Source organism: Perognathus longimembris, chromosome 26 (assembly GCF_023159225.1).
Source record: "Perognathus longimembris pacificus isolate PPM17 chromosome 26, ASM2315922v1, whole genome shotgun sequence".
Classification (NCBI taxonomy): Eukaryota; Metazoa; Chordata; class Mammalia; order Rodentia; family Heteromyidae; genus Perognathus; species Perognathus longimembris.
The window spans coordinates 9,987,092-10,004,287 of NC_063186.1; the positions used below are offsets into that span (position 1 = coordinate 9,987,092).

At 47.0% G+C, this 17,196-nt stretch overlaps 1 protein-coding gene across 3 annotated transcripts in view; it reads left to right on the forward strand.

The window, feature by feature from the left end:
• Positions 1 to 17,196, forward strand: part of LOC125342523 (SREBF chaperone) — a 38,492-nt gene that overhangs the window by 9,375 nt on the left and 11,921 nt on the right. For all 3 annotated transcript variants that reach the window (XM_048334745.1, XM_048334746.1, XM_048334744.1), the window contains exon 2: positions 12,853 to 13,072. In XM_048334745.1, coding sequence (XP_048190702.1) covers positions 12,951 to 13,072 — 122 coding nt within the window. In that variant the 5' untranslated portion in view covers positions 12,853 to 12,950. The remainder of the gene's footprint in view (positions 1 to 12,852; positions 13,073 to 17,196) is intronic.

Sequence of the window (17,196 nt, forward strand, 5' to 3'; positions counted from 1 at the left end):
AAGAGCTTTGTGAACAACTGTGCCCAGGTGCTGAGTTCAAGCCCCACAACTGGCAAACAAAGAAAAAAAGAAAAGAAAAAAATTGTTTTCTTGAAGTAACTGTACAAAGGGGTTTCAATTTCACCTATACATTCATGATATAATTCATCCGGATCTGTCATTCACCCACCTCCCATTGTCCCTTTGCTTTTGTTTTTGTTCTCTGAATGTTTCTTTGTGTTTTTTTTTAATTATTATGAATGTACAAGAGCTAGGCTCCAGTGGGAGCTCAGTGTGGCACAGTGCCGTAGCAAGACTCTGCCTCTCTCTTTGTCTCTCTTTCTTCACATGCAGACACAGACACACACACACATACACATACACACGTGCGCGTGCCAAAATGAAAATACATGGGAGTTTCCTCATCTTCTTTCACAACTGGGTCATGTACCATTGATATTCCAGGACGTCCCTTAATTTCTTTAGCCAGAGCTCTCCGGATCAAGTGGTGAGGAGTTTGAAGTTCCAAACACAGGACAGACAGGCTGTACTGACAAGAGAAGCCAAGTGTCCCCCTGCTCCCCCTGAGGGTCACACGCAGCTAGCTGGGATGGTGAGCTGTGCTTTTGTAACTTTGATAGCTCTTACCAGAGAAACTTGGCTCATTAATTTTATTGGTGCACATTCGTAAGCAGCGTATGACAGTGGTCTTTAACCCTTGCCAACCCTTAGTGCCAATGTATAAGAGGCATTGATAGGTGAAACATTTCAATGATAGGTGTAAAGTGTGTAGATTTTACATACACAAACATACAACCATCCCTTCACACGCTCTCTCTCTCTCTTGTCTCTCTCTATAGTTCAGGCTGCAGCCCTCAAATCTTGGAACTCTGTTTCCTCCTGCTTCTACCTGACATGCTAGGATTACAGGCATGTGCCATTATACCTGACATGTATAAGTTTTGGGTGTGTGTGTGTGTCTGTGTGTGTATGAGTGAGTTCTGGAGTTTGAACTCGGAGCACGGATGCTATCCTTTAGCTTTCTTGCTTCCACTGGTGCTCTGCCTCTTGAGCTATACCTCCACTTTCGGCTTTTTGCCTGTTTATTGGTAATAAGAATCTCTCAGATTTTTCTGCCTGGGTTGGCTTTCAAACAGTGCCCATTTCTTAAGTTTATTCTTAAGGTCTTTTTCTGTTGTTGTTTTGTTTTGCTTTAAAAGAAAAGGTTATTGGATCAAGATGATCTACCTTATTGTAGATGATGTATATGCAGGCATTGATTTCTTACCTGCTCATTTTCACTTAAGTTTTGTATTGTTTCATCAACTGTAAACGATTTTTACTAATTTCTCTTGGATTTTCTAAATCCACAATAGTATCACAACTTTCTATTTCCTTTCCAGTTCTCTACCGGTATGATTGTTAATCTTGATTGTCCATTTGATTAGGTTGGGAAGTGCCTAGATTATTACCAAATGCCACTTCTGGGTATGTGTGTCAAGTCATTTCCACAGATGGTTAACCAAAGCAGGGAGCACTGTCCTGGGACTAGGGGTCCAGATTGGAATGAAAGAGGAACCCTGTAGTGCAGGTATATATGTCCGCATTCATATTCACATTTTATCTCTTGCTTTCTGCCACCATGATTCAAACTCCTTTATGTGAAGTATTTTGTCATCGTGGCCCCTGTGTGACCAGAAGGTTGGGACTGGTGAAGGGGTTGTTGCTGTGACTCTTCTCTTGGCATTCGGAAGCCATCAGCACTGGTTTGTGGGAGGAGTTTCCTCGAGTGCTGCAGGCAGAGCTTCAGGGATGTTTCTGGTAGGAGCTAGGAAAACCAGAATGCCAAGAGTCCTGTGGACAGTACTGACTGTGTTTGTGCGGCTTCACATGACAAGGACTCTTGGGTTACATGCTGGCAAAGAAGTTGTCTACATTTTGCCTGTTTCCTAAGACTGTGCAAGACTGAGTTTAACTTGGACTTGAGTTGTTTCTCATGTATTTGTCCCAGGAATGGAAAATGTGACTGACTTTTTTTTTTTCTTTGTTGGTCGTGGGGCTTGAACTCTGGGCCTGGGTGCTGTCTCTGAGCTCTTTTTTTGCTCAAGGCCAGTGCTCTTATCACTTTGAGCCACAGCACCCATTCCGGTTTTCTGGTGGTTCATTGGAGATAAGAGTCTCATGGACTTTCTTGCCTGGGCTGGCTTTGAACCGCGATCCTCAGATCTCACGCTCCTGAGTAGCCACCGGCACCCTCCCTTTTTTGCCAGTCCTGGGGCTTGAACTCAGGGCCTGAGCTTCTTTTTGCTCAAGGCTGGCACTCCACCACTTGAGCCACAGCGCCACTTCCAGCTTTTTCTGTGTATGTGGTACTGAGGAATCGAACCTGCTAAGCCACATTCTCAGCCAATTCTTAGTTTAAAAGAGGGCTGAGTATTATTAATTGTCTTAAGAACTGACCAAGGTGATCTGCTAATATAGTGAATATAACAGTGTACTTGGCATAGCATAGGTTGATGTTATGAGAAGGCTTGTGGAGGAAGTGACTCTTTATCTAGCACTGGAGACCTTATCTAGCATGCAGAGTTGGATAAACCTTATCTAGCATGCAGAGCTGGATAAATAATTAGATGTGGGAGATTTAGAGCACTTTCACCGGCTTGAGGCCCTAGGGTTGAAACCTGTAGCCCGGGCTACATGGAGAAGCAAACCTAGAAAAAGAGGTGCAGGGTTCAGACAGGAGGAAGTGAAAGGGTGTTCACTGATAAAGATGGAGGGATGTTGGTGTGCAGTCAGAGGTTTGTAGGGTACAGCGTATGTGGCTGGAATGGTAGAGACACATGTGGCAATGATAATTCATTGAGGATTTCCTAGACTGGGCCCGATAACTCCACACTGGGCCTCAGATTTTTTTTTTTTAAATTGAGATTGGACTCAGGGCCTGGGCACTGTCCCTGAGCTTCTTTTGCTCAAGGCTAGCACTCTACCACTTGATCCACAGCACCACTTCTGGCCATTTTCTATCTATGTGGTGCTGGGGAATCGAACCCAGGGCTTCATGTATACGAGGCAAGCACTCTTGCCACTAGGCCATATCCCCAGCCCCGAGTTCCAGGTTGTATTAAGTGCTTCCAACGTGCCAACGACTGTTCTAGGCCCTCATGTACAGTCATGAACAGACGGCCCATTGGAGTTTTAAACGTTTTGAAAGAGAAGAAGTATGTTCCGAGAGGAGCAGCAAAGGGAACTGGCAGGGCTGGTCCCCTCAGGGGAGGTCTTCTCTAGCAGTGACAGTGCACCTGAGACCTGAGGGATGAAAGGACAGCTCTGAAGAGGAGCGCCTAGAGGAGGGAACAGAATGTGCCAGGTCCTTGAGATGGAAATGAGGCTGGCCACACTTTAGGTATTGGAAGAGAAGGGGGTGGAGGCAGGGGAGGTGATGTGAGGTGAAGCTGGGCGGGACCAGGGCGCACTGTGCCGAGTCCTTGGAGCCAGGGACAAGCATTGGTTTTTGTTCTAAGTGCAGGGCTCAGATGAGGACAGATCTGTGAGGCTTGTTATCAAGGCCTGGGCAGAGGATTGGCAGGGGAGCAGAGAAGACACAACTGGTGAGCTGGAGGGAGAGTTGAGAATGACGGCTGGGTGTCTGCCTTGGTGGCTTTGTGAAGGGGAAGACATGATGCCCAGAGGAGCTAGTTCAGAAGGTGTGTTTGTAGAGTCTCTGGGGGCGGGGGGGGGGGGGGACAGGACTGAACTTCAGCTAAGAATTCTGAGAAGTGGGTCACATGCGCTAGTGTCTAAAACCAATTAGCTCATTTAATTGGAGACTGAACAACAGGTTTAATAACACGGATGTCATGTTTTATAGATGATTTTTTATTGGCATATATTAAACTGTACATAGTAAATGGTTTCATCAGGACAGTGCCATTTCATTCATGACAGTATACTTTGATCATGTTCATACCTCTGTTACTCATTCTTAACTCCCTTCCTTCTCCTCTAGTAGTCCTTTTTTTTTTTTTTTTTTGGACAGTCCTGGGGCTTTGAACCCAGCCCATTAGTAGTCCTCTTTTGTATTAATGATCGGGGTTTTCATTTTCCTTCACCTAGTTCCACAAATGAGAGAATAAAAAATTATATTTGGGCTGGGAATATGGCCTAGTGGCAAGAGTGCTTGCCTTGTATACATGAAGCCCTGGGTTCGATTCCTCAGCACCACATATATAGAAAAGGCCAGAAGTGGCACTGTGGCTCAAGTGGTAGAGTGCTAGCCTTGAGCTAAAGGAAGCCAGAAACAGTGCTCAGGCCCTGAGTCCAAGCCCCAGGACTGGCCAAAAAAAAAAAAAAAAAAAATAGCTGGGTGTCAGTGGCATATTCCAGTCATCCTAGCTACTTAGGCTGAGATCTGGGGAATCCTGGTTCGAAGCTAGCTTGGGCAGCAAAGTGTGTGAGGCTCTTAAACTAACCATTAGAAAACTGCAAGTAGAGTTGTGGCTCAAAGTACAACAACAACAAAATATCAAGGACTTACTTCGAGCCCCTGGATTGGGGGAAGGGGGGAAATCTCTAGATATGCATGCCCTCAAGGAAAAAGCACAAACTTTAGAGTATATTGAAAGGTAATCAGATGGAACTTTCTCCAGTTTTCATTAGGTTAACTAGTATTAGGGTTATTCTGTTGGTCACAAAGTTTCACTGGTCAATTACAACATGTGTTTGCCATAGGTCCTGTTGTTTCTGGTTCTTGATTTTGTAGTATGTGTGTTTTCCCCAAGAGTGTTTGTATGATTTTAAAGCTGAATTTTCTTTTTCCCCAATGCTGGGGCTTGAACTCATGGCCTGGTCACTGTCCCTGAGCTTTTTTGCTCAAGGCTAGCACTCTACCACTTGAGCAACAGCTCTGCTTCTGTCTTTTTCTGTTTATGTGGTGCTGAGGAATTGAACCCAGGGCTCCATGCATGCTAGGCAAGCACTCTACCACTAAGTCACATTCCCAGCCCCCGTGAATGATTTTATGGCTGAAAAGCCATTGGTAGTGAAATGTATGGGTATGAAGTGCAGAGAGATCTGGGCACCAAGATAGAAATAAATGATATTTAAAACCAGGGCAATAAGATAAAAAGAGGAGAGGAACATTTCATTGTGCTTTGGTGAGGAAAGCCCAGCCCCATAAACTCTCCGATCTGCTTGTGTATCTGGAAGTTGACAGGACTAATGCCTGGGCCTGTTAGCTTCTCATAAAAATAAATCAACACATGAAAGCAAATTTGAAGACTGTAAGGTAGTATAATTATACTATTACTGTAAGGTCGTTATATGTTTTTAGTCTTTATTTAATTTGCTTGTTGGTCATAGGGCTTGAACTCAGGGCCTGAGCACTAACCCTGAGCTTCTTTTCTCAAGCCCAGCACTCTACCACTTGAGCCATGGCTTCCACTTCTGGCTTTTTGGTGCTTGAAATAAGAATCCCAAAGAATTTTTCTTCCTTGGGCTGCCTTTGATTTGCCCGTCCTCAGTTCTCAGCCTCCTAAGTAGTTAGGATTATGTGAGTCGGCTGACATTTAAAAAAAATTGTTTGACATTTCTCTCTTTACCATCATGTAAACCCTTTATTGTGGAGCTGTTGACTTTTAAGGGAGACATGTTGCTTTATTTGTGAATTTAGTCATTTTTGTTGCTGAGATTTAGCCATCTGGAACCATGCTTTTGTGGAGATTTCTTTTTTTTTTTTTTTTTTTTTTGGCCAGTCCTGGGCCTTGGACTCAGGGCCTGAGCACTGTCCCTGGCTTCTTCCCGCTCAAGGCTAGCACTCTGCCACTTGAGCCACAGCGCCGCTTCTGGCCGTTTTCTGTATATGTGGTACTGGGGATTCGAACCTAGGGCCTCGTGTATCCGAGGCAGGCACTCTTGCCACTAGGCTATATCCCCAGCCCTTTTGTGGAGATTTCAATCTCCTGTGTTCTTTTAGTCGGTGATTTCTCACAACTTGTGTCTGTGTAATGGCTGGGTTGTGTATTTTCTTGTTACGATTTGGGGTGTGTGACTCAGTAGGACAATAATCATTTTTATTGCTCAGAACTCTTCTCCACTCAGAGTGAGGACACTTGGTTACCAAAGCTATTGCAGTTGATAAACCACAACCTTGTATATGTAGCAATCTCTAATGAAGACTAGTCACCACTACCGCTTTAATATCTTTAGATGAATATAGGAGCAGAGACATGTCTTCATCATCCAGGAGGGCCTTAATTAACCAGGTAGTAATAGAAAGAAGATAGTGACATAACACTAATGAATAATAATATGCATTTGGTTATATAGGAAAAGCAGGAATGGGAGCTAAACTTAATAGGAGAGGTTAGTAAGGAAGTAGATGAAAATATGATTTAAAATGGAATATTGAAAGGCAGATGTCGGGGCTGGGAATATGGCCTAGTGGCAAGAGTGCTTACCTTGTATACATGAAGCCCTGGGTTCAATTCCCCAGCACCACATATACAGAAAATGGCCAGAAGTGGCGCTGTGGCTCAAGTGGTAGAGTGCTAGCCTTGAGCAAAAAAAAGATGCCAGGGACAGTGCTCAGGCCCTGAGTCCAAGCCCTAGGACTGGCAAAAGATTAAAAAAAAAAAAAAAAGAATGGCAGATGTCATGGTTCAGGTATGATGATGTTGGAGGAAAGAAAGGTAAGGAAAAGTAGAACTAATGCGAGTGGGCAAATGGCTTATACTGAACAGGAGAAACTAAAAAGTAGTGTCCTATATTAAATTTATAGAAAAAGAATGAATAGGGCTGGGAATATGGCCTAGTGGCAAGAGTGCTTGACTCGTATACATGAAGCCCTGGGTTTGATTCCTCAGTACCACATATATAGAAAATGGTCAGAAGTGGCACTGTGGGGTGGGAATATGGCCTAGTGGTAAAGTGCTCATCTCATATACATGAAGCCCTGGGTTTAATTCCTCAGCACTACATACATAGAAAAAAGCCGGAAGTGGCGCTGTGGCTCAAGAGGTAGAGTGCTAGCCTTGAGCAAAAAGAAGCCAGGGAGGGGCTGGGGATATAGCCTAGTGGCAAGAGTGCCTGCCTCGGATACACGAGGCCCTAGGTTCGATTCCCCAGCACCACATATACAGAAAACGGCCAGAAGCGGCGCTGTGGTTCAAGTGGCAGAGTGCTAGCCTTGAGCGGGAAGAAGCCAGGGACAGTGCTCAGGCCCTGAGTCCAAGGCCCAGGACTGGCAAAAAAAAAAAAAAAAAAAAAAAAAAAAAAAAAGAAGCCAGGGATAGTGCTCAGGCCCTGAGTCCAAGCCCCAGGACTGGCAAAAAAAAAAAAAAAAAAAAAAAAGAAAAAAAAAGAATGAATACAAGCAAATGATTTGTTGTTGGTGGTGATAGGGCTTGAACTCTGGGCCTGGGCGCTGTCCCTGAGCTCTTCAGCTCTAGGCTAGCGCTCTACCACTTGAACCACAGCTCTACTCCCAGTTTTCTGGTGGTTTATTGGAGATAAGAGACTCACCGACTTTCCTGCCCTGGCTGGCTTTGAACCACGATCCTCAGATCTCAACCTCTTGAGTAGCTAGGATGACAGGGGTGAGCCACCTGCACCTGGCAGTCAAAAAAAATTTTTTTTGGTAAGGAGTACCAAGCCTTCCTTACCCAGTACTGTCAGGCTTCCCAAATTGCTGCCTCTGACACTAAGCTACCCCGAAGTTTAAACTTCTGGGGGGAGGGGAAGCTCCTATTGGACCCATTTTCTCTCCTCAGCCACCTGTTAAAGACTGACTTATTGCCATTGAATCATTGAGCTGTCCTCACTCCTTATTGTGAGTGCAACTTGGGCTCTAATTGGCACTCAAGATGGCAGTTTACTACTGTGTTCTGAGATAGGGGAGCCTCAGAGTGCCCTTCTCACCAAGGCTAGCTCCCACTCTGGGCTGATTGCTGCCCGGCAAATTCCTCTTATAGAGTTCAGGCTTGCAGGGTATGTGGGCTTTTCCTGCAGCTTGAGTTGGCAGTCTGATGGCAGGACTGTTTGTTTCGCTTCCGGCTTTTTCTGTGTATGTGGTACTGAGGAATGGAACCCAGGGCTTTGTGCATGCGAGGCCAGCACTCTACCACTAAGCCACATTCCCAGCCCAGGTAACTGATTTTCTTTGCTGGGTTTAGTTCTCTTTCTCCTTCGGGGTTTCTTGTTCTCTTCCTTTCTCTTCCTCTTCAGAGTCTCCAGATTCTTCTGGCAGATGCTTTTAATCTGCCATTTTGCCCTGCCCTTCAAAAGTCTCTTTAGTGAGAAAGAATCCTGAAGTGTATGAAGATGTTTATGTTGAGAGAGAAATTTTAAGTGTTCTAGAGCTGTAAGTGTGGTGGTGCACAGCTGTAATCGTGGCACTGGGAACCAGGCAGGAGGATTTCTCATTGACGGTCATCTGGCTACATAGCAAGTTGAAGGCCAGCCTGGTATAGATTTACTAAGACCTCATCTTGAAAAACAAAACAAACTGATCGAGTTGGAATAAGCATATTCTTGCCTTTCTCTCTGAAAGAGTGCAGCTACAATCCCTGGACAGAATGCATGAATTAGGTATCTGAATACTCTGAAAGATAAATGGTAGCAGATGGATTGAAGAAAGAAAGGTGAACTCAAATTAGCACTGAGTTGGCATTGAGCCTCGTGGGTTATCCCCCCTTCCCCCCAATATCAACCATTGTGGATTGACTCTGTGGCAGCCCCAGATCCTTAACTGTGTACTTGGTGCAGACAGAAAGAGGACCAAGAGAAGCTGTGTCTCTGTAGTCTGAGGATCAGCAAAGAAGGTTGCTCTAGTTAGGGGTAGAAATGCAGGAAAAAATTTCATTCATTCGCTGTTGTTTTTGTTTTCTTCTGCCCTGTGAGCCATGGACTTCTGTAGTAGTGGGGCAGCAGTGACATAAGAGCATATAGAGATTATATCTTCTCTTCTTGGTGCTGGGAATGGACTCCAAGGTTCTGGGCATGTTAGGCAAACACAGTACTCACTACTAAGCTACTCAACCTGCTCCTGAAGTTCTTGATTTGTATGTATAGATTTTCCCCAGACTTCTGTGTTTGTCCTCCTCCTTGGAATGAGCTCGGAGTTATAAACACCTTAAACAAACTTGGACTAGGTGAGCGGTCTGCCTCCCTACCGCTTACCTATTCTTCTCTTGCCTAGTGCCCTTTACCTTCTGAGCCTTTAAGCGTGGCTTGATCTGGCTTGGCTGTCCCTAAGATCCTTAGGGCTGTTGTGTCTTCATTCTTTTTTTTTTTTTTTTTTGGGCCAGTCCTGGGGCTTGGACTCAGGACCTGAGCACTGTCCCTACGCTTCTTTTGCTCAAGGCTAGCACTCTACCACTCGAGCCACAGCGCCACTTCTGCCTTTTTCTATATATGTGGTGCTGAGGAATCGAACCCAGGGCTTCATGTATATGAGGCAAGCACTCTACCACTAGGCCATATTCCCAGCCCCTGTTGTGTCTTCATTCTAATAGGGTTGTTCCTTTGACATTCGCCTCTAATGTGGATTTCTAACATTAATAAGCCCCTTTGTTTTTTCTCATAGTGGGGTCTTCGGCAAAGGCAGGGGCAGGCTTGCTTATAATTTTTATGTAATACCTTCCACTCAGGCCTCCAGGGCAACATTGTATCATGTCTTTTTAAATTCAGGAAGCACAGCTAGATTTTGATCTGAAGCAATCTGTAAGTGTGGGGCAATATAAGAAGAACAGGTTTTTATTTTAGGTTGGGAAAATTTTGCTTTGGAATAGCTTTGTTAAAATTGGAGTAGAGGTGGATAGTGTCTCCATTTGCTAGGTTCAGGTAGGAAGACTGTGTAATAAATTAGAATTTGGCTTTGTTTTCCAAGTGCTAGAATATGAACACTTTTGAGGTGTGGCTCATGTAGTAGAAAGCCAGTCTTCAGTCAAGTGAGAGCACAAGTCCCTGAGTTCAAACCTTGGTACTGGCCCAAAAGAGAGGGAGAGAGAGGCAGAGAATAGTAGAAGTCAGAAAGACATGCATTTGACCAGAGAATGGAAATGAAATAGTGTTTGCCTCATTCCTAGCTCTTTGTTGTTGTTTGTGCAAGTCCTGGGCCCTGAACTCAGTGCTTGGGTGCTGTCTTTGGGTGACTACTGAAGGCTAGCACTCTATTACCATTTGAGCCACTGCTTTTTCTCCCCTCTTTTTTGGTGGCGGGGTGGAGGGTGGTTTTCCTTGGAGATAAGAATCTAAAGTACTTGGTGTTGGGAATAGCCTAGCAAGCATGAAGCCCTGGGTTCAATTCCTCAGCATCACATAAACAGAAAAAGCCGGAAGTGGCGCTGTGGCTCAAGTGGTAGAGTGCTAGCCTTGAGCAAAAGAAGCCAGGGACAGTGCCCAGGCCCTGTGTTCAAGCCCCAGGACTGGCAAACAAACAAAAACAGAACCAAAAAACCTCAAGCACTTGCCTGCCCAGGTTGCCTTCAAACCCGGGATCCTCCTATCTCAGCCTCCTGAGTAGCTAGGATTACAGGCATGAGCCGCCAGCGCCTGGTTTCATTCCTAGTTCTGAGTGAGCTAGCCAGCAGGGGAGGCTCACTCCTGGGGGTTGGTGTGTGGGGGGGAACCGGCCTAGGAAGGAAGCTGGGATTCGGATCTCACTTTCCTGGAAGACCTGCCCTTGGGAAATATTTAAGGGAAGAGGTGTGGACAACTGGTTCATGGTGTTCTGTCTTGACTGTCTTCACCAATCATCTTGGGCAGTGTCTCTGTGGGTGAAGATCTCCTTTGCCTTTGTTTTTCTCCAGGGGCGGGAGGGAGAATACTAGGTAGGTTGCTGCCTTGGGCTCTGCATGTGCTAGGCAGGGACCGCTCACATTCCCAGTGAGCCCCTTGAATGATGCAGCCTCTGTGAGCACATTTGCATGGAGCCGCAGCTGCCACCTGTGGTCCTGACTCTGCCACCTGTTTCAGATCTCCCTAGAAGGTTCCAGGACTGGACAGTTCCATGCGTCTCTTTAAGCCTTGTCTTCCAGGAAGAGGGAAGGAAGGAGTGTGGATGACTCCCCTCTGCCTGGGCGTTAGTCAGGGAATGACTCCTTTGGCTTTTCATTTCTGATTGTGACACTTGAGGAGTCATCTTTTTGGCCTGGGTTGTCATCAGTAAACTAAATCAAGCCAAGACACACGTCTGGGCAGAGTCCCTGAGACACAGACCAAAGAAAGAGAGGCCTGGGACAGGAGAAGTGGGTTGAATTTGAATGCCATCAGAGCGCTCAGATAGGAACAGAATTGTTCATCCCTGAATTTTCAATTTGATTACACTGGTTTAAGGTTCTTTGTTTGCAAATGACAGAAATTAACTTTGAATATGTTAAGCAAAAATAATTTATTGGAAAGATGAGACTGCTCACCAACTAGAAAGAAAAGTTGATGAGCCAGTCTTCATAAAGGACTAGAGCCGGCACAGCCCTGGGATCTTGGGAGCCTCTGTGGTGTTGACTGAATAACGTCAGTACCCAGTCCCTCTTTTCTGTTTGGAAGTCAAAGCCTTGGGCCGGAGTCAGGCCCTGCTGGTATGACTGATGGCTGGATCCTGGGGCTGGAGTGAGTTTCCCCAAGCCACAGGAAGAAGCCGTTACTCAAAGAAGGGACACCTGCTAGGCGGACGGGCATGGCGTAACTCTCTATCCACTGTGAGAGCAGGAGCTGAGGTCATAAGCTAATGTTGCTGCCCGAGAGGTGACTCCTATTTCAGGCACCTAAGGCTTTTTGGTGTTTTTTTGGGTGGTGGTGGTGTTTTTGTTTGTTTTTTGGTCGTGGGGCTTGAACTCAGGGCCTGGGTGCCGTCCCTGAGCTCTTTCACTAAAGGCTAGCACTCTTATTACTTAGCCACAGTACCACTTCTGATTTTCTGGTGGTTCATTGGAGTCTCACAGACTCGTCTGCCCCAGCTGGCAGGAAATGCTGGCGCCTGGAGTCCTTTTTGGTATTTTTATGTTGAGAGCTGGCCACACTAAATGTTCTTTATCAGTAATAAATAATCAGTGGAAGAAGTATGTTTTGGGGGACACTTGCTTTGCAAAGTGTGTGTGTTTCCCTTCCACAATTTTTTCTCCCCTCTCCGGGTGCTGGTGGCTCACGTCTGTAATCCTAGCTACTCAGGAGGCTGAGGATCACGTTTCTATGACAGCTGGAGCAGGAAAGTCTGTGAGACTCATGTAGCCAATCAACCACCAGAAAACTAGAAATGGTGCTGTGGCTCAAAGTGGTAGACTGCTATCCTTGAGAGAAAAAGCTCAGGGACAGCACCCAAGCCCTGAGTTCAAGCCCTGCAACTGATCCCCACTCCCCCTCCCCCCCCCCAAAAAAAATCAAATCTCAATCCAGCCTGTGCTGTAGAGAGGAGGTTGGGGGTGTTCACACAGCCGATTTGGGTAGAGGTTCTGGGGGAGGTGTCTGTTACGTGTAGCTGTAGTACAGGTGTGCTTTCCTGTGTCACATGCTAGAAAAAATGCCCTCCTCCACCTCCTGGGGTGTGTGTGGCCTTCTAGAAATGTTTAATACTGGGGCTGGGGATGTAGCTTAGTGGGAGATTGCTTTCCCCTAGTTTGTGAAGTCCTGAGTTTATAACCAGAGCTGGAAGGGAAGTTCATTGGTTTCTTTGGTTAAGCTGGTGAGAATAGCCCGTAGTCACTTGCAAGGTTCCTAAGGCAAGGTATAGGTGTGTGTACACGCGCATGCACAGATTGGTTCTTAGGTCCCCTGACTTCTCATGCAGGCACCCCGAAACCTGGCTGTACAGTACCTTCCCCTGGCAAACCTAGTGCGCAGAGCCAAGCACTCTTTGTTAATTGGCTTTTCCCTCCTGGCCAGGTGCCTACCGATGATGTCCGTGCTCCGTGGCGTCCAGCGTCTGCCAGGCTGATCCATGGTCACTTTCCGGGATGGCAGCAAGGTGACTTCCGCTGAGGATGACCCTGACTGAACGGCTGCGGGAGAAGATATCGCAGGCCTTCTATAACCATGGGCTGTTCTGCGCATCCTACCCCATCCCCATCATCCTGTTCACGGGAGTCTGCATCTTAGCCTGCTGGTACGTGGTCACCGTCTAGGGACTGTAGGTGTTCTGTGCTTAACTGCTACAGAGTCCTGGGACTCTGGTGGTGCACAGCCTCAGTCTTGAGGAATTTTGGCCAATCAACTAAAGTAGTCCAGGCTGGCTTCGGCTTGGTAATTCACCAGACTTGTTCACCTCCTTGGTATGGTGTATCAGCTTGTAAGAAATTTTAACACAGTTGAAAGGCATGATCCTTTCATTCCATTCCCCTCCCCTTTTTCTGTGTGCTGCTATTGGAGTTTGAACTCGTGGCCTTGTGTTCCCACTTGGCTCTGTTGCATATAACTGTCACTCTGCCACATGAGCCACTTCCATCTTTTTGCTGGTTATTTGGACATGAGTCTTGGGTTTGTCTGCCAGGGCTGGTTTTGAACTGTGGTTCTCAGATCTTAGCCTCCTGACTAGGGAGGATTATAGGCACCCGCCACCCGTACCTCGGTTCCTTTTCCTTTAGTGCCTGAACGAGTAGGAGCTTTCAGGTGTTGTTGCAAGGCAGAGTCCATTTGAACACCGAAGTTCCTTGGATCCCGTTTTACAGGTAACCTCTAAGGCTGGCTTCTCTGCTCTCTTTCTCTTAGGTTCATGTGCAGACTAGTTTTGACCTCCTGATTTATGAGGTCTGCCAAGGACTCTAGTGAGAGTCACAGATGCCTTTGATTCTTGTCTGCCTTTCCCAGGGTCACATAGAAGTCTGAAGCCTGGCTAGTAATGACGATCTAAAAGGAGGAGGTTGATGTATGATAAGATTGGCTGACCCTTTTTTCTGTGTGTGCGTGTGCACGCGCATGTGCGTGTGCTGGTTCTGGGGTTTGAACTCAGGGCTGGGTTGCTGTCGCCGAGCTTTTCTTTTGCTCAGAGTTATCACTTTAGCCACAACTTCACTTCTGTGTTTTTGGTGGTCAATTAGAGACAACAGTCTCATGGACTTTTCCTGCCCAGGCTGGCTTTGAACAACAATCCTCAGATTTCAGCCTCCTGAGTAGCCAGGTTTATAAGCGTGAGCTACGAGCACGAGCTCCTTTCTTTTGACAAGATCTCACTTTGTCGCCTGGGCTGGCCTGAGGAGTGCTGGGATTTTAGGCACGTTGTCACCTCACCTGGCTTATTCTGATTCCTAAGCAGCAGTGTGTGTTGGCACTTTGGGACACTGCTTGGCATTCCTATTGCCTTGCCAACGTTGAAGGGAGTGTGCTGCGTGGGTACAGTTGAGTCTTATCTTTGATTGAGTAATTTGACATCACACAAGTGTTTCAAAATAGGCTGTCCTTGGTTGTGAGATATTGAAGGAAAGGAAAGAGAGCTGCTGGCCTTTTGAATTGGAGGCCTTGAGAGTAAGAGGCTCCTCGTGGGTGGCAGGGCCGGGACTAGGCAGGACCTGCCTGGACAGAGAACAGAACCCTTCTGAGGTGAGCGGTGCTGCGTCACAGCACAGAGGCGCTTCGTAGCTGCCTTCATGCAAGTGCTTGTGGCAGCTTTTTTTTCCTTCTTCTTCTTGCTTTTTTACGCATGATAAGGCTGTATCAGAGAATCCACAGATTCTGGAACTGTTTGGCCAGGAGCCCAGAAATTCCAGACCCAGAGATAGAAGGTTCTTTTCTGTCATCTTCCATCCTGGGAAGCTCTTCTAGCTGGAGCAGCTCCCTTCGTGTCGTGTTGGAGCCACGTGGCCGTGGGATCGCTTACCTTCCGTAGTTTCTCAGATGAGACATTTGCTCAGCGTGAATGTTCCTCCTGGGATCAGCACCCGCCTGGGTGTTGGGAGCACTTGTTGCTTCACCCTCCACTGGGGATGAAATGAACAGAGCAGGGCTGGAGGGGGTGGTGACCAATGCAGCTTATTAGGACTGTGCTTTTCTCTAGGTAGGAGAGGGAGAGTAGGCAGTATGCAGTGTGTGTGTGTGTGTGTGTGTGTGTGTGTCTGATTTTCCCTCACAGCGTGCAGGGTGTGTGATCTGGACAAGCTGTTGCTGAGTGACTGAACACTAGGGTATGATGACCTGGACACTGAACCTTGTGTGGGAGCCCTGGTTTCCTGGCTCCCCGGCGCACTTGACTGCTCTTTCCTGTGGGACACTATGATGAAACTTGCAGCCAACAGTCACTGTGGCAAGAGAGATCGGCTTACATTTCCTAGAAGTGAGGCCCCAGGGGCCCGAGGTGTGTCGCGGCAGCTGCCCACAGGCAGCTGTGGCTGTGGGCCTGTCTTCGTGAGTGGGGAGGTACACACAGGGTGAGTGTGTCAGTGTGAGCGGCTGGGTGTGCGGGTGTCCCCTCGCTAGACCTTCCAAGGGCAGGCAGGGAGTAAGGTGAGAATCACATAAATCACTCGTGATTCGGGGGGGGGGGGGAATCCGATAGATTGTAGCGGAAGTTGGAGTCTTGAGGCTGTACAGAACTTCCGGAAGGCTGATGATCCTTGTGGTGTGGCTCCATGACCACTTCTTTCCTTGGTAGGTAAGCAAAGGATCCTGGGAGCAGAAAGTTCCAGATTCTGTGCATTCTTTTAAGTACTGCTTCCTCATCTCTCAGGCTGAGGCCGGCCGTGTCAGTTGTGGTGGCCGCCACTGCTGTCAGTGTGCTCTGTGATGACCATGAGCCCTGGGGGGTCCCACCTGGAGCTGGGTGACACGTTCTCTTTTTGGCTCCTCATGTGGCCCCTTTCTATCTAGACTCCTTCAGAGTAGCTCAAGCCCTGTTTGTTGGTGTAGTGGAAAGTCACAGTGGACCGCTGAGAAGCCCTCCTCCTCTCCCTCCCCCCCCAGTCCTGGGGCTTGAACTCAGGGCCTGGGCGCTGGCCCTGAGCTTCTCTTTGCTCAAGGCTAGCACTCTACCATTCGAGCCACAGCCCCATTTCTGGCTTTTTTTGGTTTATGTGATATTGAGGAATTGAACCCAGGGCTTCATGCATGCTAGGCAAGCACTCTACCACTAAGTCACATTCCCAGCCCCGAGAGGCACCTTTGATCTCTGTCCTAAGTCCTGGATTCAGGAGAAGCCACGTGGTCAGCTCCCTGACACTTTGTGTGGCTCTGACCTGTTAGCATTCCAAAGCCAGAAGTTACCCCTGCCTCCCCAAGCAAAGCCTGTAGGAGATCAGAGCCATTTAGCACACACTTCCTCAAGCAGAGGATAATTCAGTCTCTCCCTTCTCTGATGTCTTCCAAGAAGACCTCTCACGTGGCATTTCCTGATCGTGTCTGAAGTTGCTTTCTGTGTGTCTCCAGGGACTCCCACATTTCCCATTAGAAATGACTGGAGGTTGAGAATGAGGGGAGTGAAGATCCAAGATGTCTGCATAATCGGCAGGACCCAGAGCAATGTAGGGCCACATCTTCAAAAAGCAGGAAGAGCTGAGCACAGTGACACATACCTCTAATCCCAGCTATTTTGAAGATGGGGATAGAAAGAGTTAAGTTTGAGGCCAGTTGTGTAAAATGTTTGTGAGATCCCATCTCAAAAACAAGTGAGGCATGGTGGTTCACTTTTAATCTCAGCTACCTAGTAGTTGTCCTTCAGAGGGTCTCAGTCCAAGATTCTTGCCCAGGCAAAAAGCCTAACACCCTATCTGCAACAAAGCCAAAAGGGCTGAGGGTATGGGTCAAATGGTAAAGTCCTTGCATCTTTGTGTTCAAGCCCTTGAACTTTAAAAAAAAGGCAGAGTGTCATTTTGATTCACTGTCATAGTACTTACGGTTTGCGTTTTATACCTTTGTTTTCCTTCATGATTTAAAAAGAGAAGCCTAATAATTACAATAACTACAAATGGACAGATAATATGGAAGGTCTGATGGGTAGTGATAGCAGTCTAAAGGGCAGAAGGATGACCATGTGCATGGAGAGTTTGTATACTCCTGGAGCTGAGCTTTTCAAGTTTTAGTTGTTTCTCCTTGAGGCTTACTGATGCCACCTTCTCCCATCTTCCACTGGACCTCAAACTAGATCATTAGACATGTTACTTGTGATCCCGCGGGTAACCACAAAGAAAATACAGAAAAGGAAAGAAGAGAATCCAAATGACATACTACCTGTGTGAGTTAGGAAGATTGGAAGGATCTGGATCCTGGGCTATTGGGGGTGGTGGTTGAGGGAGTTCAAGAGGC